At 37.3% G+C, this 19,363-nt stretch overlaps 1 protein-coding gene across 2 annotated transcripts in view; it reads left to right on the top strand.

Annotated features, from left to right (window-relative positions):
- Window positions 1-19,363, top strand: part of LOC123530537 (DDB1- and CUL4-associated factor 1-like) — a 123,720-nt gene that overhangs the window by 56,983 nt on the left and 47,374 nt on the right. For both annotated transcript variants that reach the window (XM_053521141.1, XM_053521140.1), the window contains exons 16-21: window positions 1,083-1,185; window positions 5,482-5,601; window positions 7,920-7,991; window positions 10,625-10,706; window positions 11,427-11,566; window positions 12,603-12,684. In XM_053521141.1, coding sequence (XP_053377116.1) covers window positions 1,083-1,185; window positions 5,482-5,601; window positions 7,920-7,991; window positions 10,625-10,706; window positions 11,427-11,566; window positions 12,603-12,684 — 599 coding nt within the window. The remainder of the gene's footprint in view (window positions 1-1,082; window positions 1,186-5,481; window positions 5,602-7,919; window positions 7,992-10,624; window positions 10,707-11,426; window positions 11,567-12,602; window positions 12,685-19,363) is intronic.

The raw sequence follows: 19,363 nt of genomic DNA on the forward strand, positions 1-19,363 counted from the left end.
AAACTTCATAGGATGATTGGACTGACTAGATTAGATGACCTTTATTGATTTTGGGGTCACTCGATTAAAGGTCAAGGTCACCGGGACCAGAACATGGAAATCCATTTCTAATCGATAACTTGAGAACCGTTTGACCTAGGACCTTCAATCTTAGTAGGGTGATAGGACTTACAGAGCAGATGACCCTTATTGTTTTTGGGGTCACTTCATCAAAGGTCTAGGTCACAGGGGGCCATATATCTGTCACACTTCATTTTCAATCAATAACTGAACCATTTGACCTAGAACGTTGAAACTTTATTGGGTGATAGGGCTTACGAAGTAGATGACCCCTATTATATTTGGGGTTTCTCGATCAAAGGTCAAGGTCACAGGGGCCTGAACATGGAAAACTGTTTCTAATCAATAACTTGAGAACCACTTGACCCAGAATCTTGAAACTTTGGGTCACTTGATCAAACTTCAAGGTCACAGGGGCCAGAGATTGGAAAACCGTTTCTGATCAATAACTTGAGAACCTTTTGACCCAGATTCTTTAAACTTAATAGGGTGGTAGGACTTAAGAGTGGATGACCCCTATTGATTTTGGGCTCACTTGAGCAAAGGTCAAGGTCACAGGGGCCTGAACATGGAAAACTTTCCCTATCAATAAATTGAGAACCACTTGGCCTAGAATGTTGAAACTTCATAGGATGATTAGACATGCAGAGTAGATGACTCGTATTGATTTTGGGGTTACTCGATCAAAGGTCAAGGTCACAGGGGTAGAACATGAAAGACCATTTTTCCAATCCATAACTTGAGAACCACTAGGCCCAGAATGTTGAAATTTTTTGGATGATTGGACATGCTGAGTAGATGATCCCTATTGCAGCAAACCATCAGTGTCTCTTGGGCATTTGCTCCTACCTACCTATTGACTTCTTGCCTATTACTACTATGCAGTGGGGGAGACATGCGCTTTTCTACAAAAGCATCTTCTAGTTAATGTTAAGATTCAGCACATTTGTAATTACCAGAAGTTGGGAAATACTAAGGGGACACAAATGGAGTTGCTATTGATGTTGAATATTTTATTTCAGTATATTGATTGGTTTGGCTGAAGGTGAGATAGTCTCAGATCCTGATGTACAGAGATCAGCCCTCAGTGTAATCATCAACTGTGTATGCGGACCTCTGGAACGGGTTAGTGCAAACAGTACATAGTAGGCAGATAGTATATAGTAGAAGTATAGTTTTTACTGCTGAAAATATTTTCAGTTTGCAATCACTGAAGCAATGAGGGGTAGAGGTGAATACTTTCTGTTGAGGCTAATGCTTTTCCTTCTTTAAATTGTTACACATGAGGAAGGAGGTGTCTTTTTAGCTCACCTGTCACATAGTGACAAGGTGAGCTTTTGTAATCACCCTTCGTCCGTCGTGTGTCTGTGTGTACGTGCGTCCGTCAACAATTTCTTGTCTGCACGTTAGTGGTTTCATTTATGATTTTATTTTAACCAAACTTGCACACAACTTGTATCACCATAAGATCTCGGTTCCTTTCTTGAACTGGCCAGATCCAAGTATGGGTTCCAGAGTTATGGCCCCTGAAAGGGCCAAAATTAGCTATTTTGACCTTGTCTGCACAATAGCAGCTTTATTTATGATTTGATTTTTACCAAACTGGCACACAACTTGTATCACCATAAGATCTTGTTCCTTTCTTGAACTGGCCAGATTCCATCATGGGTTCCAAAGTTATGGCCCCTGAAAGGGCCAGAATTAGCTATTTTGACCTTGTCTGCACAATAGCAGCTTCATTTATGATTTTTTTTAACCAAACTTGCACACAACTTGTATCACTATAAGATCTTGGTTCCTTTCTTGAACTGGCGAGATCCCATTACGGGTTCCAGAGTTAAGGCCCCTGAAAGGGCCAGAATTAGCTATTTTGACCTTGTCTGCACAATAGCAGCTTCATTTATGATTTGAATTTAATCAAACTTGCACAAAACTTGTGTCGCCATAAGATCTCAGTTCCTTTATTGAACCAGCCAGATCCCTGAATGGGTTTCAGAGTTATGGCCCCTGAAAGGGCCAAAATTAGCTGTTTTGACCTTGTCTGCACAATAGCAGCTTCATTTATCATTTGATTTTAACTAAACTTGCACACAACTTGTATCACCACAAGATCTTGGTTCCTTTCTTGAACTGGCCAGATTCCATCATGGGTTCCAGAGTTATGGCCCCTTAAAGGTCCAAAATTGGTTATTTTGGCTTTTGCAGCCATATAGAGACTTCATTTATGGTTTTATTTGATACAAACTTCCAAAATATCTTCAACAACAATAAATCTTGGATTCCATGACAAATCAGATCCAATCGTAGGTTCCAGAGTTATTATATATCTGATTACCTCCCCTGATTGTAATCAAAATGAATTTATATCAGTAAGTACTTACAGGACTTATTTGAAATTTCATTATTGTCATTAGTTGGACTGAGCCAATCAGGGTAGATAACTATGGACTGATTTATGTCAAATTACCTCCCTTTATTTCAAATTAAAATGGGTATATCTCCGTAACTAATGAAGATACTGATCTGAAATTTCATTTATGTCAACAGATTTATTTGGCAGATCCTTCTTTTCTTCACTTACAAATAATTTTCTTTTTAATTACTTCCTTCTCTTTTACGTTACTATAAATAGCTTATTTTTAGTAACTTTTTTATTATTGGCCGTAGGGAAAAACCGAGACCACTTTTCTTTGGTACAACATGGATTATACCTCCAATATTTAGGTGTATTTTGACATATCTGTACCTTTTAAAAAAAAAATTTTCTTTTTGGTTAAATTTCTTCCCCTTATTGTTCCTGTCCTTTGGACTTAGATATTTTTTCTGAGGACCGTCCTCAGGTGAGCGATATAGGGCCATCAAGGCCCTCTTGTTAGCTTGTGTTAGGTTGGATGGTTATACCTTAGTGCCACCTGTACCGTGTTTTATGCTAGCAGTGCATCAGAGATCTTCCTTATTTAGAAAGGCTTGATCCTTTCTTACAATCCAAAGGTATTATGGTGATTTTTGAGTCGGCTAAACGCTGTCAAGCGTTTGACGAGTCTTTGCTATCGCACGCTTTCTCATTCTTAAATGGCCTCACAACACAGCGAAGTGATGTAGTTCCATTGGATTGTCTCTAACTTCAAAGAGTTCATTGATCGAATGAAGTTCATTTATGTCAATCCTATTTGCTATGACCAATATACGATGTAATCTGTTATATTTATGACTTGTAATTGTGCAATACTCGAATAAAGCCACGTATTTTCTTCCGCGGTAACTCATTAAGCATAAACACGCATAACCATTCTGCGGGATTTGGTAATACATTTGCGCATATGATTATGGTGACGAATTTTATGCCCTATTGTCACAAAATAGCAAATATGATGTTCACAAATTCAAATAAAAACTGCATATTAACTTATTAGCCAAATTATCCATTTGTTACCCTGTCCGTTTCAAAAAATAATCTTTAAAATCATTGCGCAAATAACAAATTTATTGTGCTGTGCATTTTATGAATTGCGCAGACTTACAAAGCTTGCGTAACATCCAGCGAAAGACAAAATATAGTTCCAGAACATACTGCTAGTATTTTATTGAGTGGGTACCTCTGAAAGCATTGGAATGTCTCTTATCAAAGAGTTTACCACATCGATGAAATTAAATTATGGCAGCTTTATTTTAAATGACCCGAATAAGATATGTGCAGTACGTTAATTCTTCCGCGAGACTTCGCGGATGAATCCTAACTACATTCTGGACACTTTTCGGCGAACAGCGTGACCTGTTTATAACAATGTTTCTACGACTTTGCGTGGGTTGAATTTTGTAGTCAGTAAACGGATAAATTATCGGAAGAAGAAGCTAAACTGTCTTCATATCATCACAATTTGTAAAACATATTGTTGAAACTGGAGATTTTGGCAGTATAAAAGAAAGTGTAATCATATCCGGATATAATATTTTGGGTAAATATCGAGCTGTGTTATGAAATTTAAACATTAAAGTAACAGACATGATAGATATTATTGTAACAGAAATGACTCTAGAATTTATTTTATAATACACATGTACATACATAGAATCAATATCAGACTTATATTCTAGTGCTGAGGCATGACCTGAAAGTAAAAATATGAAGTGACAGTCATTCATACTTTGAATATTGTAATACTAAAAAGAATCTAGGTAATATTTAGAAATTGAAACATAAAATTTTCAGTTAGAAATCGCACCAAGGCTGTATCAAGGGTTTACATTTTCAAAATTTCCTTGTGGTGATACCCCAAACCCTACTTGCAGGAGGGGGTATCCTCCCACACCCTCCCCCCATATTGCCACTTTACAGTTTGATACATTTGCCCTTTTACCACCTGCCACAATGCCCATTTCAAAATCTGACTGCAGTTCAAAGCGGGAAGGAACACCCCTCCCAACACCCACCCTGCTACCGACCACGTAAAAATGGCTCAAACTTTTTTTCAGCCCAGTCTGGGCCTGTCTGTCTACATGAATCAAAAATTGATAATTGAAAGTACATAGACTTGGGGACTACTGACATGGTTTTGAAGGGGTTAACAGGACTGAAATAGAATAAATGATGGTTTTAACTAAAAAAGAACTGCATTTATTAATATTGGTTATTTTTTCTGAAATTGGTAGCTAGTCCGAGTAACTTCTCTTAGTTTCGAATGCGCAATTTTCCTGTCAGTGTAAACATTCATGACACTATATATTGACACTCAGCAACATTTACATATCTTTAAACGCAAAAGTAAGTATACTTTAAATTCACATCCCTTATAATATGATTGAACAATACCTAGCGTGTGACACGGTTATTGGCAGGTCCCTTATCTGTAAAATATCTGAACAGTTCTTTCGTCCATCCGTTACAAATTGTATGTGGCAATCCGCGCTATAAAATTTCAATATATAAATTTTCATATTCAAATTTTATCATGTGCGAATATATACCAGCCGATAATTGCCTGTTTTGGTAATGCCGGAGGCAAATGTTTACTGGAAAAATATTTATAGTCATGGGCAGTATCTTAGTGTCACCTGTCAAATTGTAGTTTGTACTTTCAACATTTTTATTTTTGCGAACCACTCTTCAATTTTAGAGAAATATATTGGGTTTAAATACTTGTATAATGTCAGTCAAAGTTTTACTAGGCATCGACCGAATGTCCATTTCATCTATTGTAACAAAATCTCTGTTCAGTTGAAGAAAAAAACTAAAACCAAACTGAAACTGGTAGACTATACTACCAGTACATCAATCATTAGCCGACTCTCAGGCCCTTCAGGCCTTTGATTGAACTCTTGCTTACTTGGAATAAAACTGTTATAGGGAATGTCTTTTCTAAAACTGGTGCAGAACAGAATGAAAATCTACGTTCATTTTATGTTTCAATTTTACTTTTACAGCTTGGAGGAGGTGTTGGAAGGTATATGGGCTCAGGTTCAAGGAAGAAAATAAACTGGAAATTAGGGGAAGATGTTTTAGCCAAAATGTGGAATGGAGTTCGTGAAAATAATGGTATAATGGTAGGTAAAGTAGTGGTCAGTTGGTTGTTACATATATAAGAAGTTGCATGTTAAATGAAATTGTTTTCCAGGGTCTCCTAGCATTGAGGTGTTTACATCTTTGTAATGAGGGTGTTGCCTGGATATACTTTCATTAGTTACTGGATACATATCTTTCCCAGTGCCAAACAGGTCTCTGTCTGGCTTACTTTTGAATACTAAAAAGGTATGGGTTTTCATTGTTGGACTACTTCATCACAGAATATGTGTACCTTTGAAGCGATTTATTAATATTTGTTCATGTTTATATATAGAGAGAATATTAGGTTACTGTCTTATAAAATATAAATTTGTTAAGTAAGTTGAAAAAAATATGAAAGTCAAACTGCTGGCCAAGATTTTTATTTTATTTTTTTCATAGAAAAGTCTAATGAATTGAAATTTATAAAGACAGTAAGATAATGTTCTATTTATCCTACATTCTCATTTCAAATAATCTTTATGAACTTACCCACCAACTAGCTATGCATTTGTCTTTCACAAAAATTGAGCCATGAGAAAACCAACATAGTGGGTTTGCGACCAGCATGGATCCAGACCAGCCTGCGCATTCGCGCAGTCTGGTCAGGCTCCATGCTGTTCGCTTTTAAAGCCTATTGGAATTGGAGAAACATTTAGCGAACAGCATGGATCCTGACCAGACTGCGCGGATGCGCAGGCTGGTCTGGATCCATGCTGGTCGCAAACCCACTATGTTGGTTTTCTCATGGCACGGCTCAATTAATTTGCCACTGAAGTATGTTGTCAGTCCACAGCTTTATTCAATTATCTGAATTGAAGTAGCTGTTAAAAATCCTTAACATTATCATATGAAAGAAGAAAATCTAAGCCTTATTTTATGTTTTGTACTTACGTTTTATACTTCTATGTAATGTTAAACTTAATTAAATTTGCTGCCAAGTGAAGTTTTATCTGAAGTTTAGTCGTAAGTCTGATGTGCATCCTCACAGAGTAAACATGTTTATTGTGTTAAATTTATACAGGCCATAGCTCTGTCTGATTCAGAAAATAGATACCCGGTAACCATTTTCTTGGCGTTTGGAATTCAATAACATTCCTTTTCAGATGCAATTTTCCATAATTCAAGTGCAGAAAGCTTGATTTCTGACAAACGCTAATGGATACGTCAACTTCCCTGAGCAATTCCTTTATAAAATGTCTTGTGGTAATTTACAAATGCATATGTATTGGTCTCCTATATTTGAGAAAGACTCATATATGAAAATTGTTGCAAACATTTTTTTATGCCCTCGAAGGGAGGCATATTAGTTTTCAACTGTCTGTCCGTTAGTTCGTTTATTCGTTCGTCACAACGTTAACTTTTTGCATGAAGGCACTTTACTCGCGAACCACTGCACCCAGGACCTTCAAACTTCACAAGCTGATAGTACTTATTGAGTACACGACCCCTACTGACTTTGGGGTCACCAGGTCAAAGGTCAAGGTGCTGCGGGGGGCATTTGTCACCATTATTGACAGCTCTTGTTTGTAGTTGTTTTTCAAAAATCAAGATGCCATTGTTTTGATAACTATGTAATCTACACCAATGAAGTCTGAGAAAATTTTACATGAAGGTGGGATAAATGTTCCTGCGAGTGGTTCTACCCAGGTGTCCACTCCTGCCTGGGTGGGAGGGATAAATGTTCCTGCTAGTGGTTCTACCCGGGTGTCCACTCCTGCCTGGGTGGGAGGAATAAATGTTCCTGCAAGTGGCTCTACCCAGGTGTCCACTCCTGCCTGGTCGGGATAAATGTTCCTGCAAGTAGTTCTACCCAGGTGTCCACTCCTGCCTGGGTGGGATAAATGTTCCTGGGTGGGATAAATGTTCCTGCGAGTGGTTCTACCAGGTGTCCACTCCTGCCTGGGTGGGATAAATGTTCTTGCGAGTGGCTGTACCCAGGTGTCCACTCCTGCCTGGGTGGGATAAATGTTTCTGGGGGTGGCTGTACCCAGGTGTCCACTCTTGCCTGGGTGGGATAAATGTTCCTGCAAGTGGTTCTACCCAGGTGTCCACTCCAGCCTTTTGAATAAAGCCCAAAGCGGCACCTAGTCTTTCTCCACCATTTAAAGATGGGAAAGTTTCCATATATATATTACAAAAAAATTATTTTGGTGTTACTCTAAACCCAACAAAAACAAAATTGTTCCTGTGAAGCAGTCTTCCAGTAAAGTGATCTCTGAATAACGTGTTCCTGAAAAGAGATATACTTCATATATGGCTTGCATAGTTTAGTTGCAAATATTTACGACTGCCTTCCATAGATTGTTTTTTCTTGCAGGTGCTGTTGAAATTACTTTCCGTTAAGACTCCAATAACTGATGCAGATTCGATAAGAGCTCTGGCATGCAAAGTAAGTGAAATAAATAAGGGTTTCTTGACTGTAGTTTATTGTTCCACTGTTATCAAAGAAATTGGGCAAAGCTAGGATATTCATTTCATCAGTAAGAAGTAGAAAGATATTTTTGACACTAACAGTTCTGTAAACAAGATATTTGTTGCAGTTTGTTACATAAATTATTTTCATTGGCTTTGTTCATACATCTGGCTGTCTATGACCAGATTCAGTTGTCCAATTTTGTGTTGTGCATATCTGTAAACATATTTGACATAGAATTATCAAACATTGTTGGATATAATTCAGCATATGGTTTTCTTTGGGATTTCATGCAATCAAACCAGAGTTATGGCATTTGACTCATTCAAAAGTACTAATAAGAGCTAAAAAAAATTGTGTTACACATATCTCAAATACAGTCCTGAAATCTAATGGAATATTTTTCAGCATGTGAAGTTGTATACTCCTTGAGTTTCTTTTGTCTTTCTTGATGGTCCTGGTCGGTATGGCAAGTAAGACAGAATGTTAGTAAACTGCCTGTCCTCTAATCAACAACCTCTTCTTATATACTGTCAAATCATTATTGTTCCTGGGGGATTAATTTTCGTGGATTTCGTGGTTCAGATCAACCACGAAATTAAATCCCAACGAACAAATTATGCCACAAATTATGTGATAATGTAATTTGTACTCAGTGTCTTCAAAAAAGACACTAGCCGTCATAGTTTTCACATGTAAGAACAAAATGATATACTAGGTCTGTACCTGTGGAAAATATGAAAACATTTTTATGTCTCCCCCAGGAGACATATTGTTTTTGTCCTGTCTGTCCGTCCATCCGTCCGTCCGTACGTCACACTTCATTTCCGAGCAATAACTGGAGAACCATTTGACCTAGAACCTTCAAACTTTATAGGGTTGTAGGGCTGCTGGAGTAGACGACCCCTATTGTTTTTGGGGTCACTCTGTCAAAGGTCAAGGTCACAGGGGCCTGAACATTGAAAACCATTTCCGATCAATAACTAGAGAACCACTTGACCCAGAATGTTGAAACTTCACACGATGATTGGTCATGAAGAGTAGATGACCCCTATTGATTTTGGGGTCACTCCGTCAAAGGTCAAGGTCACAGGGGCCTGAACATTGAAAACCATTTCCGATCAATAACTAGAGAACCACTTGACCCAGAATGTTGAAACTTAATAGGATGATTGGTCATGAAGAGTAGATGACCCCTATTGATTTTGGGGTCACTCTGTCAAAGGTCAAGGTCACAGGGGCCTGAACATTGAAAATGATTTCCGATCAATAACTAGAGAACCACTTGACCCAGAATGTTGAAACTTAATAGGATGATTGGTCATGAAGAGTATATGACCCCTATTGATTTTGGGGTCACTCCGTCAAAGGTCAAGGTCACAGGGGCCTGAACATTGAAAACCATTTCCGATCAATAACTTGAGAACCACTTGACCCAGAATGTTGAAACTTAATAGGATGATTGGTCATGAAGAGTAGATGACCCCTATTGTTTTTGGGGTCACTCCGTCAAAGGTCAAGGTCACAGGGGTCTGAACATTGAAAACCATTTCCGATCAATAACTTGAGAACCACTTGACCCAGAATGTTGAAACTTAATAGGATGATTGGTCATGAAGAGTAGATGACCCCTATTGTTTTTGGGCATCACTCTGTTAAAGGTCAAGGTCACAGGGGCCTGAACATGGAAAACCGCTTCTGATCAATAACTTGAGAACCTCTTGACCCAGAATGTTAAAACTTCATAGGATGATTGGACATACAGAGTAAATGACCCCAATTAATTTTGGGGTCACTCTATTAAAGGTCAAGGTCACAGGAGCCTGAACATGGAAAACAATTTCCGGTCAGTAACTTGAGAACCACTCAACCCAGAATGTTGAAACTTCATAGGATGATTGCTCATGCAGAGTACATGACCCCTATCGATTTTGGGGTCACTCCGTTAAAGGTCAAGGTCACAGGGGCCTGAACATTGATAACCATTTCCGATCAATGACTTGAAAACCTCTTGATCCAGAATCTTGAAACTTCATAGGATAATTGAACATACAGAGTAGATGACCGCTATTGATTTTTGGGTCAGTCTATTAAAGGTCAAGGTCACAGGGACCTGGTCATGTGAAATCATTTCTGGAAAATAACTTGAGAACCACTTGACCTAGAATGTTGAAACTTAATAGGATGATTGGACATGCAGAGTAGATGACCCCTATTTATTTTGGGGTCACTTGATCAAAGGTCAAGGTCACAGGAGCCTTAACAGTGACTTGAGAACCACTAGGCCAAGAGTGTTGAAACTTAGCAGGATCACTGGATATGCCAAGTAGATGATCCCTATTGCAGCCAACCATCAGTGTCTCTTTGACTTTCGCTCCTGACTCCTATTGACTTCTTGCCTATAGGACTTTGCATTGGGGGAGACATGCGCTTTTTTGCAAAAGCATCTTCTATTTTTTTTTTTTTTCCAAAAATTGAAAATCTATCAGTTTACGTCTCCACTTAACAGCCGTTTTGGCCAAAACCACAAAATTTCGTGCTGACAAAATTAAATAATTTCACAGTAGTCTGTTTCTGGTAGTATCTTCTCTATTATGTCTTTTTTACAGGCTTTGGTTGGTATGGCAAGGTCAGAGACAGTAAGACAGATTATTAGTAAACTACCTCTCTTCTCAAATGGCCAGTTACAGTGTAAGTTTATACGTTAAATACAAAACTTACATAAATTTACTATTTATTGTACTTACTAAGTGATGATGTTTTCTCCATGTTTTTATATGTCTGGCTGATAAATAATTAAGAAATAAAATATTATTTTTTGGTTTTCATGCGAAATGAACGAGAGATTAGGATTAGCAGATCCATGAATCGCACTAGCAATTCATCTTTAATTTGCCAATCCTATTCTGCTGTTCATTTTGCATGCACACCAAAAAGAAATTATTTCTTTAAATTTTCTTAAATTTACATTATATTTCCTTTCCAGTTGTAAACAATATCATTTTATAGATTGCACACATTTGTTGCATTTAACATTAAAAGTCAGCCTCCCGGCCATTATTTTCACTAGACGGAAAAACGACGACCTCATATAAGGAACTGACAATATGACTATCCCTGACCATATGCCGATGTTGTCAAAACAGCGGCCCGTTATCACTAACAGTTTTGCCTTTCCTTTTGCTGTTCATACATTATGAACATCATAATTTTCAATGGAAAAGAATAAGGCGAATGTAAATATTTTCTAATAACCTGGCAGACAAATATTTGTAATTATTCATAACAAAAAAATTAAGCTAATAACTCCATAGTTTGCTTTTATATTCGGGACAGAGTAGCCATATATAACTTGGTTCATGTCCTCATCTGTATATAAGAAAAGAATTGTAATTTTTCCTGTATTTCTAGCTCTGATGAAAGAACCAATATTACAAGACAAGAGACAAGAACATGTAAAATTCTGTAGGTATGCCACGGAACTGATAGAGAAAGTCTCGGGAAAACAGACCCATAAATACAGTGATGCTACACTAGATGATATTAGAAAGGTTGGTATGCACTTTACATATATATTGAAACTTTATAAAGTTTGACCTGTATGACACAAGCCCTTCTGATTTGCTGGACGTTTCTCCCTTGATTGCCATGCTGGTTTATACTTAAGCTTGAAGGTAGGGTCAAATACTCACTAATATTTTCATTGATACTGCAAAATTTATTTTGTACCCTGACCATTTAAAATGGGTTGGCATACAGTGTGTGTATGTGTGTGCATGTGTGAATATATCTGTATACAAAATTGTATCTCCTCAACAACTACCATATTTTTATCAAGTGTCTAGAGCAAGACCACTAGCTCCATGTTCAAGGTCACACTTAGACGTAATTGATTTAAGATCATTTTTGTCATCTGTTCTTTTTTATGCATGCATAGATGTTCAGATCACTGGGCACAAACTTTCAACATAACAAGAGGTTGTGACTTTGCCTAAGTCATGTTCAATATCCATACCCCTACCTAAAAGGTTAAGGGAAGACCTAGACGTTAAATTTTTAAGGTTCTTTTTGCTGTGATGAATGTCACCAGAGCAAAACTGTCACATGGTTGGTTTGAGGATTGTGCTGGGTCATTTCTGAAATACTGTAGTATATAGGGCATTTGTGAGATAAAATATAAAAAATCATTTGTCATTGACCAAATATGGGATATGCAATGTCTCAGAAATATGTTTCTGTGTCAGGCTTTGCTCTGGATATTATACATTTTTTAGACAGTATATATCCCGTAACTGAGCAATCAATAAGTCTTGTAACTAAAGGTCTTTATTCAGTCATACCATTATGTTAATGTTAACATATATGTCATGTTTCATTGTAAACTGACAATGTTTTCTGTTGTGGATTGTGCTTACTGAATTAAACTTGACTATAATATAGAGCTGCTCTTGTATAAGTAGAAAACAAATGTAAAATGTCAGTAGTGTTGTTTACATGTATGTAGATTAAACAAGATTATAATTATATCAAATGGTCATACTAGTGGTTAATAAAAAGTATATGTACTGTGTTACTTTGATTTTATAGGCAGACATTGTAGCACAGTCAAAGATAATCTATAATGGAAAGGAATTGTTGCAGCTCATATATGATCACTTACAGATTAAAGGTTGGTATATAACAAGGCAATCATTCTGCTTTGTTTAGGAAAATGGACAAGACTCTTAGCAGACTGTTCATAAAATCTGTTCGTTGTTCTCCCCAAAGTTTGTGGGGAGGCACTTAGAATTACCCTTGTCCATACGTACTTGTCTGTCAGTCCATCCATTCGTATTTTTAGCTCAACTGAGCAGTCAGGTGAGTTATTGTGATCGCTCGGTGTCTGGCGTCTGTCTGTCGTCTGTCAACATTTACCTTGTGTATGCGATAGAGGCTGTATTTTTCAACTGATCTTCATGAAATTTTGTCAGAATGGTTACCTTGATGAAATCTAGGCCAAGTTTGAAAATGGGTCATCTAGGTTCAAAAACTAGGTCACTAGGTCAAATCAAAGAAAAACCTTGTGTATGCGATAGAGGCTGTATTTTTATGCCACCGAAGGGAGGCATATAGTTTTTGAACCGTCTGCCGATCTGTCAGTCTGTCGGTCTGTCCGCAGTTTTCGTGTCCGGTCCATATCTTTGTCATCCATGGATGGATTTTCAAATAACTTGGCATGAATGTGTACCACAGTAAGACGACGTGTCATGCGCAGGACACAGGTCCGTAGCTCAAAGGTCAAGGTCACACTTAGACGTTAAAGGTCATTTTTCATGATAGTGCATTCGTGTCCGGTCCATATCTTTGTCATCCATGGATGGATTTTCGCATGAATGTGTACCACAGTAAGACAACGTGTCGGGCACAAGACCCAAGTCCGTAGCTCAAAGGTCAAGGTCACACTTAGACGTTAAAGGTCATATTTCATGATAGTGCATTGATGGGCGTGTCCGGTCCATATCTTTGTCATTCATGCATGGATTTTAAAATTATTGGACATGAATGTGTACCACAGTAAGACGACGTGTCGCGCGCAAGACCCAGGTCCGTAGGTCAAAGGTCCTAAACTCTAACATCGGCCATAACTATTCATTCAAAGTGCCATCGGGGGCATGTGTCATCCTATGGAGACAGCTCTTATTCAATTAATCTTCATGAACTTTGGTCAGAATGATTACCTTGATGAAATCTAGGCCAAATTCGAAAATGGGTCATCTGGGGTCAAAAACTAGGTCACTAGGTCAAATCAAATAAAAACCTTGTGTATGCAAAAGAGGCAGTATTTTTCAACTGATCTTCATGAAATTTTATCAGAATGATAACCTTGATGAAATCTAGGCCAAGTTCGAATATGGGTCATCTGGGGTCAAAAATAGGTCACTAGTTCAAATCAAAGAAAAACCTTGTGTATGCGATAGAGGCTGTATTTTTAGCTCGACTATTCGAAGAATAGTCTAGCTATTCTACTCACCCTGGCGTCGGCGTCGGCGTCACACCTTGGTTAAGTTTTTGCATGCAAGTCATACAGCATTCAATTAAAGGCATATAGTACTGTATGAACACCTTATTTGTGACTTTTTCTAGTCAATTTAACTTAACCTTGCTGGGTCAAATCCCATAACTCTGACTTTCATTTTGGCCAAATTATGACCCTTGGACTTAGAAAATGTTGGTTAAGTTTGTTGCGTGCTTGGAATATACATGTATACAAAATGTATCTCCTCAAAACTCTCATATTTTATCAAGTGTCTAGAAAATAGTCATGCAAGTAATTAGAGTATTGATTTAAACTTTTGTCATCGTTTTTTTTAAGCATGCATAGATGTTCATCACTGGCCAATTTCAACTAACAAATTGTGACTTTGCTAAGCAGTCAATACCATCCTACTAAAAGGAAAACCAGACTTAAATTTTGTTCTTTTCTTGATAATTCACCAAAAACGTCACTGGGGTAGTCCCTAACTCTGTACTATGATTTTGAGTCAAATTAATTCACTTTTGATCTTAGACAAATTTGGTTAATGTTTTGCGTGCGCTGTTATTATACTTGACATTATACCTAATGAGCATATATTGTATGAAAGTCTTATTAGTCATTCATAGTTAATTAACATAGTCATTCAGTACTGACAGTTTCAAGTCCATTAATCTGAATTAAACTTGGCAAATTAGGCCCTTTTGGACATTGAAAATTCTGGTTAGTTTACAGTGTAGTTACAAGTTACATAACAAATGTCAATAGTGGTTAATTGAAAATTATTACTGTGTTCTGTTTTATAGCAGACATTGATAGCACGTCAAGTCCATAACTTATGAATGATTTTGAGCTCATTATGTCCCTTTTGGTATTAAAACACAATCATTTAGCTTTTTTAGGAAAGGCACATGACTAATAAGCAGACTGTTATGAAATCTATTTCGTTGTTTCCCAGATATTGTGAGATGCACTGGTGATTCTTGATCCATACGACTCTGGCACATTGTATTTTAGCACGAGCAGCAAGTTATGGTCCCTTGGTTCTGGGTCATGTCTGGTCTAAGTCAAATTTACCTTGTGTATGCGGAGCTGATTTCTCATCTTCATGAATATTGCAGAAGTATTGATGAAATTGGCACAATTGTGGTCATCATTCACTAGGGATGGTCAAATCAAGAAAACTTGTGTTCGATAGAGGCTTATTTTAGTCACCATAGAGGTAGCATGGTCAAATTATGAAACACTTGTCTCGCGTAGCATTTCTTTCGATATCTTGCATAGATGGATTTTATATAACTTGGCAAATTGTACCACAGAGACGTAGTGTCATGCGCAGGACCAGGTCCGTAGGCTAAAGGTCAAGGTCACACTTAGACGCTAAAGGTCATTCAGAATGCTTTGTCCGAGCCATATCTTCTTCATCCATGGAGGATTTTGATGAACTTGTGACATTACACATCATGAGACGAACGTGTCATGGCAGCAAGAACCAAGTCCTAGGTCTAAAGGTCAAGGTCACACTTAGACGTTCAAAGGTCAAATTTCATGAATGACTTTGCGTTCCGGTCATATCTTCTTCATCATTGATGGATTTTAAAAGTTTTGGGCACAATTGTTATCCATCAGTAGACGAGTGTCATGCGCAAGAACCAGGTCCGTAGGTCAAAGGTCCATACACTTCAATGGTCAAATAGGTTCATTCAAAAGTGAACCTCTGCGGGGCATTTCTCTTATGGAGACAGCTTATTAATTATTATAACTTGGCACAGAATGTATACCTTATGAATCAGGCAATTCGAAATGGTCATGCTGGGGTCAAAAACTAGGTCCTAGGTCAAAGGTCAAATAAACACTTGTGTTGCAAGAGGCAGATTTGTTCAATATCTTCATGAAATTTTCAGAATGATAACCTTGATGAATTAGCAAGTTCTGAATATGGGTCATCTGGGGTCAAAAATAGGTACTAGTCAAATCAAAGAAAAATTTTGTATGGATAGAGGCTGTATTTTTATCATATTCGAGAATATCTGAGATTTGGTCGTCGTAACACCTTGGTTAAGTCTTTTGCATGCAGTATCAACAGCCATCAATTAAGAATGCTTTAAACTTACCTTTTTTCATTATCTTTAGTAAATTACCAGACCCTTGTCAAGTCCCATAACTCTGACATGTATTAGTTTGAGCAAATTAGGCCCCCTTTTGCTGAATTTGTTAAAGTTTTACATGCAGTTACATCCAAACTAATGCAGATTGTTTGCTTCACATGGTCTTGGGTTTAAATGTGTGCGGCAACGCTATTTTCTTACCCCTGACTTAGAAAATTCTGAAGCCTTTGCGCAGTACAACATATTTTAGGAGGAATAGATTTGAACATTTTTTCTTTTTGATCATTCCAACCTGGGTCAAGTCCATATCTTGTATTTTGAAAATTTTTTTAAGACTTAGAACTTTTGGTTAATGTTGTTACATCAGATACTCAACTATGCAGTATTGTTTGAACTTACAGGTTTGTTATAAATTTGACTAGAGCAGTCCATAACTACCAAGGCCAATTATGCTTTTGGATTGAATTTGTAACAAACATAAGATTTTAAAACTGTTAAACATTTTCTTTATGCAATACTACTATGGATAATCCATAATCTTACGTTTACAAATTATTCCTTTGGGCCTAAAAGTTAGAAGTTTTTCATACATACGAATTCGTAAAAGGCAATAGTTACACTTAGTTTTTCTTTTCTACATACCAACTCAGGCAATCCCAAACTGATGATTTTCAAATTATGTCCTTTGATTTGAATCAAATTTACATGCGGTTCTATTGCCAATAATGCAGATATGTTGAAACTTCACATGTGTCGGGTTAACTATTGTAGCAGCAATTCCCTATGACATTCTTGGTCGCCCCCTTTAACAAAATTAATACCTTTGAAATTTCCTGCTTCTGGGACAATATTTCGAATAGTCGAGCTTGGCTGTCTTACGGACAGCTCTTGTTCAATTAATCTTCATGAAATTTGGTCAGAATGATAACATTGATGAAATTAAGATCAAGTTTGAATATGGGTCATCTGGGGTCAAAAAGTAGGTTGCTAGGACAAATCAAAGAAAAATGTTTTGTATGTGATAGAGGCTGTATTTTTCATTTGAGGTTCATGAAATTTGGTCAGAATGATTGCCTTGATGAAGTCTAGGTCAAATTCGAATGTACTCAAAAACTAGGTCACTAGGTCAAATTGAAGAAAATGCTTGTTAACACTTAAGAGACCACATTTTTGGTCAAATCTTAATGAAAATTGGTCAGAATATTAGTTTCCATGAAATCACTAGGCCAAAAATGTTTACACTGTTATGGTGTTTCTCAGGTGAGCAACCTAGGGCCATCTTGGCCCTCTTGTTGTTGCATTTCAAAAAGTTTTTAACCTAGCTTCAAGCATCATAAGATTGTTGTTCAGCATGGGAGTTCTGCACTGGGGTTTTGTGTGGGATTTTTCTCAGCTAGACCAGAGTTATGGCCCTTGACAGTCAAAAATATTCATATAGGGCCAAAAAGTTTGTCACAAGTATCTCTAAAAATATTTGACCAAGGGTCAAGAAATATAGGGTTGTTATTTGACATTTAAAGCTGTGTACCTTTGGTTTGTTTGGGATTTCACTCAGCCAGACCAGAGTATTCGTAAAAGGCCTAAAGGTTTGTGTAAAGTATTTGACCTTGAGTCATAAAACAAGGACTATTATTCAGCATGTGAAGTTGTACACCTAGGGTTTTGTTTAAGATTTCATACTGCAAGACCTATGATCCTAGACTTAGTCAAAAATGTGTAGTAAGGGCCTAAAAGTTAGGAAGAATTTCCTTCATAAACTGACTCCAGTAAAAGGAATGTATCCCCATCAGATAAAGTATGTTTTCCTCATACTACCTGCAGAAAATTCCCAAATACTGTTGAAAAAAAGAAAGTATCATGTCTTTAAATTACATCCAAAAACCATCTATTATGCATAATGCAGATATGTTTGAAGATCACTGTTGTTTGGTACTGCATTTGTGCAAGCATTATTTACCCTTCTTCCTCCTGCAACCCCGCCCCCTCTCCCCGCTCCAAAAAGAAAAATAAATACATGAAAATAAGTTACATTGTCAGTTTTTTAGCTCACCTGAGCAATGCTCAGGTGAGTTTTTCTGATCGCTCGATGTCCGGCGTCCGTCTCCGTCGTCTGTCGTCCGTCGTCTGTCAACATTTAGCTTGTGTATGCGATAGAGGCTGTATTTTTCAATTAATCTTCATGAATATTGGTCAGAATGATAACCTTGATGAAATCTAGGCCGAGTTCGAAAATGGGTCATCTCGGGTCAAAAACTAGGTCACTAGGTCAAATCAAAGAAAAACCTTGTGTATGCGATAGAGGCTGTATTTTTCATTTAATCTTCATGAATATTGGTCAGAATGATAACTTTGATGAAATCTAGGCCGAGTTCGAAAATGTGTCATCTCGGATCAAAAACTAGGTCACTAGGTCAAAATCAAAGAAAAACCTTGTGTATGCGATAGAGGTGGTATTTTTCAATTCATCTTCATGAATATTGGTCGAATGATAACCTTGATGAAATCTAGCCGAGTTCGAAAATGGGTCAATCTCGGGTCAAAAAACTAGGTCACTAGGTCAAATCAAGAAAAATCCTTGTGTATGCGATAGAGGCTGTATTTTTCAATTATCTTCATGAATTTGGTCAGAATGATTACCTTGATGAAATCTAGGCCGAGTTCGAAAATGGGTCATCTCGGGTCAAAAACTAGGTCAAGGTCAAATCAAATAAAACCTTGGTTGCAAAAGCGATTTTCAATGATCTTATGAATTTTTCAGAATGATACCTTGATGAAATTGGCCGAGTTCGAAGTATTGGGTCAAATAGGTCATATTTCAATCAAGAAAACTGTGATGCGATAAGGCGTATTTCATTGATTTGATTTTGGTCAGAATGATAACCTTGATGAAAATCTAGGCCGAGTTCGAAAATGGGTCATTGGGTCAAAAACTAGGTCACTAGGTCATATCACGTAAAAACCTTGTGTATGCGATAGAGGCTGTATTTTTCAATTGATCTTCATGAATTTTAGTCAGAATGATTGCCTTGATGAAATTTAGACCAAGTTCGAAAATGGGTCATCTGGGGTCAAAAACTAGGTCACTAGGTCAAATCAAAGAAAAACCTTGTGTATGCAATAGAGGCTGTATTTTTCAACTGATCTTCATGAAATTTAGCCAGAATGATTACCTTGATAAAATCTAGGCTGATTTCGAAAATGGGTCATCTGGGGTCAAAAACTAGGTC

The sequence above is a fragment of the Mercenaria mercenaria genome, chromosome 13 (genome assembly GCF_021730395.1).
Source record: "Mercenaria mercenaria strain notata chromosome 13, MADL_Memer_1, whole genome shotgun sequence".
Lineage (NCBI taxonomy): Eukaryota > Metazoa > Mollusca > Bivalvia > Venerida > Veneridae > Mercenaria > Mercenaria mercenaria.